Genomic DNA, 10,294 nt, shown 5'->3' on the forward strand with positions numbered 1-10,294 from the left:
TAGGTAGAATTTAAGGCTAGGGATGTGGATAGGTACAAGCTGTGGTACTCAGGAAGTGAGGGGCATCGGAATGGAGTGGGCATCTTAGTAGATGAGGAGCTGAGAGGTCAGGTGGTGGAGGTTAATAGGGTCATCGATAGGCTGATGAAGATTAAGTTGGTCATAGGGGGTTTTATGTTGCATGTGCTAGTGTGTATGCGTCGCAGGTAGGCTTGGAAGAGGAGGTGAAACCGAGATTTTGGGAGGATTTGGACGAGGTGGTGAGAAGCGTGTCTAGCTTGGAGAAGATTGTCATAGCAGGGGACTTCAATGGCCACATTGGGGTATTACTGAGAGGCTACGACGATATGCATGGAGGTTTTGGTTTCGATAATAGGAATGGTGAAGGAGATACTCTGTTAGATTTTGCGAGGATTTTTGGGCTGGTGGTAATGAATTCCAGTTTTTTGAAGAAAGAGGATCACCTGATTACCTTCCGAAGCACGATAGCTAAGACTCAAATTGACTTTCTATTGCTTAGGAAGGGGGACAGTGTGTTATGTAAGGACTGTAAAATCATTCTGAGTGAGCATATTTTGACCCAGCACATGCTTCTAGTGATGGACTTGTCTATCAAGAAGTGCAAGAAGAGAAGATCCGGGGAGGGCCATCCTAAAATTAAGTAGGGTAGCTTGATGCCCGTTAGTGCACTGGAGATAGGGGAAAAGGTGAGGGGTTTGAGGGTATGTAAGTGCAGGGGGACGTGGATGTTATGTGGGAGAGGGTAGCCAGCTGTATCATGGAGACTGCTAGAGAAGTGTTGGGGGTCTCGAGGGGTCGGGCAGGATGTCATAAGAAAGCGGAGATTAAGAAAGAGGTGTATGTTAAGTTGATTGAGAGTAAAGATGAAGAGGAGAAGCTGGTGAATAGGGAGGTTTACAAAGTAGCAAGGAATGAGGCTAAGTTAGCAGTTACGGCTGCTAAGTCGGCAGCGTTTGAGAGCTTGTATGCGGGGTTAGAGGAGAAAGACGAGGAAAAGAGGTTGTATAGGCTTGCTAAGGCTGGGGAGCGGAAGGGTCGTGACCTAGATCAAGTGAAGTGCATTTAGTGTTTTAGTGGAGGATGTTCACATTAAGAGGAGATGGCATGAGTACTTTCATAGCCTTTGGAACGAGGAGGCGGACAGAGGCATTGAGTTAGAGGAGCTGGAGCACTCGAAGAAGAGCCGTGATTTCAATTACTGTAGGCGTTTTAAGGTTGAGGGGGTTAGAGACTCTATTCATAGGATGTGGAGAAGTACGGTGACGGGGCTAGATGAAATTTCGGTGGATTTTTGGAAGTATGCTGGTAGGGCAGGTTTGAGGTGGTTGACTGATTTGTTTAACAACATTTTCAAGACTGCGAGAATGCCTGAGGCTTGGAGATGGAGTATGATGATTCCGTTATATAAAAACAAGGGTGACATCCGGAGTTGCAACAACTATAGGGGTATTAAGTTGTTGAGTCACACTATGAAGATTTGGGAGAGAGTGGTTGAGCGGAGGCTAAGGAGGATCGTGTCTGTTTCAGAGAATCAGTTTGGATTTATGCCTAATCGCTCGATGACAGAGGCAATCCACCTGGTGAGGAGATTGGTAGAGCAGTATAGAAAAAAGAAGAGGGATTTACACATGGTGTTTATCGACCTAGAAAAGGCGTATGATAGAGTCCCGAGGGAGGTTCTTTGAAGATGCTTAGAGGTGAAAGGGGTTTCGGTGGCGTACTTCAAAGCTATTAAGGACATGTACGATGGAGGGAAGACCCGGGTGAGGACGATGGGAGGAGACTCAGAGCAGTTTCCGATTGAGATAGGGTTGCATCAGGGATCGACTCTAAGTCCGTTCCTTTTTGCGCTGATGATGGATGTGTTGACGCGGAGTATTCAAGGCGAGGTGTCTTGGTTTATGTTATTTGCGGATGATGTAGTGTTGATTGATGAGACACGGGGGGAGAAGAGAAGGAAGGAAGGGGGTGAATGACAAATTGGAGGTCTGGAGGCAGACCCTTGAGTCTAAGGGGTTCAAGTTGAGTAGGTCAAAGACGAAATATTTGGAATGCAAGTTTAGCGACTCGAGGCAGGAGGACGAAGTGGTGGTGAGGTTAGACTCCCAGGACGTTTGTAAGAAGGACAGTTTTAAGTATCTTGGGTCTACGATTCAGGGGAATGATGAGATTAACGAGGATGTCTCTAAACGTATTAGAGCAAGATGGATGAAGTGGAGGCTCGCCTCGGGGGTGTTGTGTGATAAGAAGGTGCCCCTTTAGCTTAAATCCAAATTCTATAGAGTGGCAATTCGTCCAGCCATGTTGTATGGAGCAGAGTGTTGGTCAGTCAAGCGCCCCTACATCTAAAAATTGAAGGTAACGACAATGAGAATGTTGCGTTGAATATGTGGGCTTACTATAGGGCACAGAGTAAGGAATGAGATTATCCAGGAAAAGGTGGGAGTGGCTTCGGTAGGGGAAAAGATGAGGGAAGGAAGGCTAAGATGGTTTGGGCATGTGATGAGAAGAGGCGCAGATGCCCCAGTTCGTAGGTGTGAGAGGCTAGCTTTCAATGGCTTCAGGAGGGGTAGAGGTAGGCCGAAGAAATACTGAAGGAAGGTAATTAGACATGACATGGAGCAGCTTTAACTGACTGAGGACATGACCCTAAATAGGAAGGTGTGGAGAGCGCAGATAAGGGTAGAAGGCTAGTGTGAGTGTGTAAGTTGTAGCATGCAGTTAGGAGAGATCTTGTATAGCCGGGAAAGTAACCCTAGGACTGTGTACATATGTGGATGCTCTTTTTCTTATATCTTAGTTCCAATTTGTCTTATTTCGTGTCGCCAGTATTTTCTCATATTTTGTATTTCTACAATTACTATTTTTATCATTTCTTATTCCTGCTTTTCTTTTATGTCACCCATCCCCCCACCCTTTTTTTACTATTCTTTATCTTAAGCCGAGGGTCTATCGAAAACAGCCTCTCTACTTTTTCGGAGGTAGCGATATAGACTGCATACATCTTACCCTCCCAAGACTCCACTTTGTGAGAATACACTGAGTTTGTTGTTATTGTTATTGTTATTAAATTGACACGCCCAATGGAAATTTGCCCACAAATCAAATTTGCAAATCTAGTCGCAAAACGAGTTAAAATTACTTGAAATCTTCTCTTTGAATTTTATCAAGCCTACACTCTTAACAAATCATAAAGTGACGGTATGTAGTAGACATCAAAAATTTGTAAAACTCTACAATGAGTTTAATCCTTTTTGGAGGTTATTTTACCTAAACCATTTTCTTGAAGAAACATCTCCAAAATTATATAAACTCGTGGAATATTAAAAAGAGAGATCACAACTCTCTAGTTGTGATAAACAGATACTTAAAGAAAATCTACACACTTCCATGAAAGGAGATCAAAACAAAATCTTCCAATGTTCAAGAAAAATACGATACTAACCACCTTCAAATTATGAATAAAATTCATATCAATTTCAAATCGTCATACGTACGAAAAGTACACTATTAACAGCCCTCGAATTACGAAAAAAAATCTAGAAAAATAGCCCTCGAATTACGAAAAAAAATCTAGAGAAATAAAAAATCAAAAGAACGGACAAACTTGTACACATTTTTTATAAATAATATGCTTTTTTCAGATTTCTCTTATAGCTTATTTATTTTTCATGAATTTAAATTTTGTTGCAAGCATATCCATTATTCCCTTACAACAAAATTTTGCAATGCAATACAGTGCAAACTTCTGTCACCCTTTTGGCGTAGAACCATTTATTAGACATTCCCCTTTTCTGTAATGAAACGGGTGAGTCGCTCCATCCACTATTAATATGTAATAGATAGGGCTACCTTTGTTACCTTAGCTAATATAATACAACTCCTTTAGACCATTAAACTAAAAATTAGAAGGAAAAAGAAGCCTCACTCGCTTCAATTTGGGACTAGTGTTTCCTCCAAAATCTGCTGCAAATATCACGTACAGCCAATTTCTTTTTTCCACTTGAAACAATGCCGATTGAAATTGCCAAACCCAACTGGTTTTGTATGTGCAATTTGTTGACGGATTATTTAAGATAATACAAGACAGAACACGCTTACCAAAGTCGATACTCGATACAATTCTCAATTGCTTCAGTTGACAAATGCAATGAACATTCAAATGCTAGGTGTCAACTCTCAGAGCCCACACATCAGTAGCCACCAGATCTCATTTATGGTCTCCGCCCAAGGAAACCACTCTTGTTTCTTGTTCACATCTGGAGCTAGCGCTCTATAAAACCCTTCATTCCTCCTATTGACATTTGAAACGGTTCACAACACTTTACGAGACCTAAATAGCACACTGTAAAAAGATATACACCTAAATCTGTTACTAACTCTATGCTACTGGTTTACAAAGTCGAGATAGAACCACTTGAAGGGGACATAAACACACCCAAACCTGTCTGGAGTGCTCAGATTATTGTGTCAAGGTACGAATAGTTGTGGCGATGTCCAAACTCAAGGAGGCTACCGTATGTCCGATCCCAAACTCCAATGAATATAGACTCTGTATCAGGACTGAAAGAGATGCCAGATATCTCACCAAAGAAATCAATTTGTTGCTCCTCCTCATACCCACTTTTTACATCAAAAACATGGACGAAATCCGCAGGCTCAGCCATAGCCATAAATCTTCCATCAGATGTGTAGCGGATTGACCGAATAGCTCCAAGGTTACCCTTCAAAGCAGTGAACGACTTGGACAAGTTCCGTAAATCCCATATTCTACAGGTTTTATCCTGGTTCCCGGTTGCAAAAGTTATGCCATCAGGATGCCATGCTGATGCAAACGAGTAGTCTGCATGTCCACACAAAGGTGCAACAGCCTGCGAATTTGATTACCAGACAGTTATGGGACCATTGGATGTCGATCATTTGCATCACAAAGAGGGGTGGAATAATGTGCATTTACCTTCCCATTCCTCGGGTCAACCAATAGACCTTCAGCATTATCCCCCACTATTACGAGAAGCTTACCATCAGGGCTCAGAGACGTATGCTAAGATCATAAAAATGGGAACTGTAAACAACGCTTTAATATACAGACTGGAGATAATAGCCCCCACAAAAAGGATTGATCAAGACAGAAAATGCATTATTCGATGCAAGTAACAAGTCAAATGGAATAAGATATAATCAAGAAAGCAAGATAAAAGGGCACAGATCTTCATCCTACGTAAAACATCCTGACAAAGTCTGATGATCTTAGTACAATCATCAACGTTATTAGTAAAACATGTGCAGTAAAAAGTCCAACGCCGCTTCATTGCAAGCATTGCAATCCACATGCAGTAATAGCTAGAAACTCAAGTAACAGAATGCTTTGTAAATGCAGAATTAGTGAGAAATGCTTGGGAACATCCATTATAATAGATGCATTTAAGTGTGCCGGTGATCCTATAGACACACGTGCAGAGAGGAAACAGCACACGAACTTACATTTACTGGCCAGGAAAAACAAAAATGATTGGACAGTTGAAATTTCTCCATATCAAAATCTCTAACTCCACAATCATTATTTGAAGCTATAAAATGTAGTGCACCACTGAGAAGCAAAAAACATTTTAATTAGCTCCATTCTCACTAAGAGTAGTGTGGTTGGGCAGTATGCAGTATAAACACAATACCTGACAGTGTGATAAATGTCAACAGCATTAGTAATGGCATTATCATCATATGTTGTCCTGGAACAGAAACAAACGCCGGGCCTATCTAGATGCTGCATATTTGAAGAATATTAATTTCAGTTGATTTCTTTCACTTTCTAAAGGTGAAGATCAAAGCGGTAAACACAGCAGAATGAATTGATATTTTTTCACATTGTTATATGATATATTTACGTTCTAGAAAAAACATTCTTCCAAGTATTATTACTATCAGATAAATGTGTGGGACTTATAACCCTATATCGACTTAAACCTAAATCCTACTCTAAAGGAACACATACACAAATAAAAAGCGAAGAGTAAATTGCTGCCATTGTGGATGCAAAAGCTAATCCGAGAAAGAACCATTAGTAGGGAGATGACAAACCTTGCAAATAAGTTCCCCTTGAAAACCCCCAGCAACAAGCAAGTTATCTTTCACTGCAAGAGTGCTGACCTGTGTTTGCGTAAATCCTTCCGAGAGGCTTCCAGGATGTTTCTACAGTGAAAAAGAAACCAGAAAATATAGAAAGTTATAACAAAATGCATCTTAAAATAAATGCTTCGTAGATTCCATGTCCAACACAACACACCCACCTCACGTGGTGCTACATGCCCTGATACATTGAGAACTTCGTTTTTGCTGCAGGTCAATGATGACCAGTGCATGACGGAGAAATGTGACATAAGGTACACATCATGCTTGGAAGTTGCCCAGACCAAGTTCCTCAGCTACATCACAAGACAAAAAACTTTAAAGCAAGTTTTGTTCTTGCCAGAACGCATGCACTTCAATCACAACTATATACAGATAAGACACATGCAAGTTACACTGTTTCATTGACTCAACAAGTAAAACAGTATCATGCAGCAGACAAAATTTGATATTGGTACAAACACATTACGACGCTTATCCCTGTTGTTCTGACATTCAGCTTTTATGCGAGTAAATCCACAAAAACGCCATCTTAAAAATGGTGTTAACTTGTTCCCCACATAAAGGCCTAGCCCCTAGCAAACAATGAGGGAAACTGAAAGCAAAACAAACTGTGAAACAGGGCAACGCATTACCTGGAAGTGTAATATGGTTGATTTAACAGATCGTGAATTACGTCGGAATTCATAAAACACACACACTTTCTTTGTGGTTTTGTAATCCTGTTGACAAAGCAATATGACACACAGATCCCAACATCAGCACTGTACACAAAGCTCACAAAGCAAAAAAATTACAAACACGTTTACCTTCTCCGATGCCTCCCCAGATTGAGGAATATTTTCATAGTTCTTATATTGCTCTAATCTCGCTTGCCTGTATTTCTCCCTAGTTATGCTAAGCCTTTCCCAGGGAATCCCTTGAATGTCCTTGCCTCTCCTTGCCTCAGCAGCAGAGGTATCTTGCATCTTATAATTCTAAATCCACAAGTAGACAAGTAACATATTGAAGTTAAACTTTATCACTTGCCACAACTGCAAAAATCTAACAAATCCTTGAGTAAACAGATTTTCAAGGAGGAGCACAGACCATGTAGTCATACTCATCTACATCTGAATCAGAGCCACCCATATCTCTGCCATGAAACTCATCATCCATATCATCATCTACATCTTCCATTTCATATTCATCTGCCATGTATTCAGCATCATCTCCTGGTTGGTGGGACATATTTTATCCCTAATGAATGACCTACAACAACATTGGTAAAAGTTAAACACATGAGAATTGATTTAATGTGCAAGGATATGTATATCCAAATCTAAGTATGGCTTCCAATAATCACACGGACTCTCAGTCTAATACAATGAAAGACGGTTGTCATGCTAAATTATCTGATTGTAGGAATGCATTTTGACGCGCATTGTGCCATGAAAAAGATTTACAGAAAAAGAAATAGAAGATACAAATAACCAAGGAGGCAAGTGTTAACATGTCATCTTTTTCTCCCTACCCAGGCAACTACGGAAAGGAGTACTTATCAAATTCAGTTCCAGCCACAGGAAAGGCTATAAGAAAGCTCTGCATCGGGAATATAGATACTTCAGAAAAATTAACCTAAAACGTCATTCATACAATCGGTGCATATAAGGTTAATTAACATGGAAGCTTGAACATACGCCTATGGGAGATTGCCCATGTAAAAGTATTCCAATTACATATTCAATTATTTATTGTGATATATTCACAATAAAGATTTTAGTTTCTATATACCGACTCAATGTACGTCTTTTAGCACCAAAAGTTAATTTTGACGTACAGCAGGAAAGTGTCAACAGTAAGCATAATTTGGTATCTTAAAGGAGGAGATCTTGTCAAGCGCACTAGATCTATTGTGGATGTTCCTGCGGGGAAAATAAAGTAAAAAACCTGCTATAATTGGTTAATCTTCCGGGCATATACATTACTTCACATAGAAGCATGCACATAAGCTTATTAGATGTTGCCGATATTAAAGCATTCCAAATACCAATTACATATTCAACAAAATACAGATTTCAATCAATGAAATGAACTCAATCAAAAAGAAACTAAATTTTACTATTCCCAAACCTAGGATATATGAGTGAAGGAAGACGCTTCCAACTTTAAACTATATTGCCAGCTAGAATATTTTGGATCCTAATTATGAACGTGCGGAGTACAAAAGAGGTGAATTAGTTCCAGCCAGTTATAGCGTATTTGGCCAAACTTCTAAAATAAGCTTATTTTAGTCAAAAGCCTTTTTCAAGAAAGTGGTTTTACAGGTTGTTTGGATGGTGGTTTTCTGTGGTATGGTATGGTATGGGTACCATGTTTGTTTTGATTGTTTTTTAAAAGGCATGGTATGGTATGGTAACATTTCATGGTTTGGGAAACATGGAATAGGCCAATTTTTTGAACCACCGATTTGGTGGTTTTGCATGGTTTTTTTATTTATTTTTTCAATTATGCCCTCATATAATATTTTCTATTCCTACTTTACCCTTTACCCCATATTATTTACAATTTTAATATGTTATAATTTTTACCCACAAACCAAAATAAATAAAAAAAAATTATTATTAAACAGTAATGAACGATACATCAATCCAAACATGTAATCTACCATACCATACTGTACCATTATGAAACCATGACAAACCAACATCCAAACAGAATGTTAGGGAAAAACTACTTCTTTTAGCTTCTGAAAACGTTTATAACCGGGTTCCACAATTTAATCAAACCCTAAAACGGCGAACTTGAAGAGTGGTACAGTACAACGAGATCAATTATGCATAATGAATGCCTCAAGACGTATAAACCAGAGCGAGCATAACAAGCAAATGAACCTTAATATTCCACACAGCAATTGACATTTTTGAAAAAGAAATTAAAAAACAAAACTGGTATAACAAACATAAATATATGCATCCAGATTGCAGAAAATATAGACAAAATACAAATTTCTGACCTTGGGAAGAAGAGAACACAGATGATAGCAAAGATCGAGCTCCCAAAAAAGAAGGACAAAATCAGAGGATATTATACATAGAATTAGATTAGTGAAATAGTAAGAAACTAAATGGTGTTTTAGGTGGGTAGATGGTGATAGGTGTGTAAGAGAGAGAAAAGCAAGAATAGGTAATATCTATCTTTATCCACACTGCTGATGATAATACGACGTCCCTACTAAAATGTTCAACGAAACTGACAGCTTAGGTCTTAAATAAATTTATGCGCAAAGTCGGCTACTCCCGGTCCCAATGTATTACACGGCTCATTGTTTGTCTTGAATCCAAAAAAAAATAAAAAATTCTTACAGCATGTTTGGCTAAATTTCATGGTGCTAAATTTGTTTATTTGAGATGTTTGGTTAATTAAAAAAGTATTTTGAGCAGAAGAAGATTTTCTATTATTGGGGAAAAGTTACAAACATCCATTTTTATCTTCAAGAATCAAATGCAAAAAAGAAAAATCTTTTTCAACACAAAACTATATTTATAATAAATTATTGTTGTCAAATTATCCTTTATTTATGAAATGACTTAGTGTATTTGAAAATGCAGAAGCAACCCATGGTGAGGAAAATATATAACTTGGCAAATTTGAGCATTCGATGGTGATATGTAGTACTCCCTCCGTCCCAAATTAGTTTTCCCAAATTTTATAATTTGATTTCTTATTTTACTTATTTTTTTCATTAACCAGGAAGAGATAAAAAAAATTCTCATGTTTTACCCTTTGCATTAATTACTTTTTCTTCAAATTAAAATATAAACATAATTTAATAGGGGTACTATGGTAAACTAGCTATGTTATTAATTATTTTTCTTAATCAATGTATCATCTCAATTTGGGACGGGTAATTTGAGACTGAGGGAATATAAATTAACACCCAGTTGTCATCAGTTGAGCAAGTGAAGTCTCATCTGTATGAGAATTTTTGTTTTGCAGTGTTTAAAGACGGGATAAGCAAACACAGTATCAAGACGCTCACAGGTTATGCATATTGAAACCTTGTTATAAGTCAATAATATCATTTTGAGACCTGCTGTCATGGTTGGGTTAGAATCTAGAGGATTGGGGTGAGTTTCAGCACCATTAAACTAGTTTTCAACCCAGC

The 10,294-nt window shown here is 38.6% G+C and overlaps 1 protein-coding gene across 1 annotated transcript; it reads right to left on the bottom strand.

The window, feature by feature from the left end:
- Window positions 1-3,757: 3,757 nt before the first annotated feature.
- Window positions 3,758-9,733, bottom strand: LOC107863764 (uncharacterized WD repeat-containing protein C2A9.03). Its single transcript, XM_016709895.2, has 10 exons — window positions 9,143-9,733; window positions 7,237-7,398; window positions 6,957-7,124; window positions 6,783-6,869; window positions 6,309-6,443; window positions 6,100-6,210; window positions 5,694-5,785; window positions 5,506-5,611; window positions 4,979-5,065; window positions 3,758-4,892 (listed from the first exon to the last, which is right to left on the bottom strand). Exons 2-10 carry the CDS (start codon window positions 7,375-7,377, stop codon window positions 4,479-4,481), a joined length of 1,341 nt encoding a protein of 446 aa, XP_016565381.1. The 5' UTR covers window positions 7,378-7,398; window positions 9,143-9,733; the 3' UTR covers window positions 3,758-4,478.
- Window positions 9,734-10,294: the final 561 nt, after the last annotated feature.

Source organism: Capsicum annuum, chromosome 3, assembly GCF_002878395.1.
Source record: "Capsicum annuum cultivar UCD-10X-F1 chromosome 3, UCD10Xv1.1, whole genome shotgun sequence".
In the NCBI taxonomy this organism is placed as follows: domain Eukaryota; kingdom Viridiplantae; phylum Streptophyta; class Magnoliopsida; order Solanales; family Solanaceae; genus Capsicum; species Capsicum annuum.

Bases quoted from the DNA above. Each gene is read 5' to 3' on its own strand.
- LOC107863764 (XM_016709895.2), bottom strand. From the start codon at position 7,377: ATGTCCCACCAACCAGGAGATGATGCTGAATACATGGCAGATGAATAT. The intron at 6,444-6,782 runs GTAATGCGTTGC...CTTGTGATGTAG, and splicing joins CAACCATATTACACTTCCAG to CTGAGGAACTTGGTCTGGGC. The intron at 4,893-4,978 runs GTAAATGCACAT...TCAAATTCGCAG, and splicing joins TTGACCCGAGGAATGGGAAG to GCTGTTGCACCTTTGTGTGG.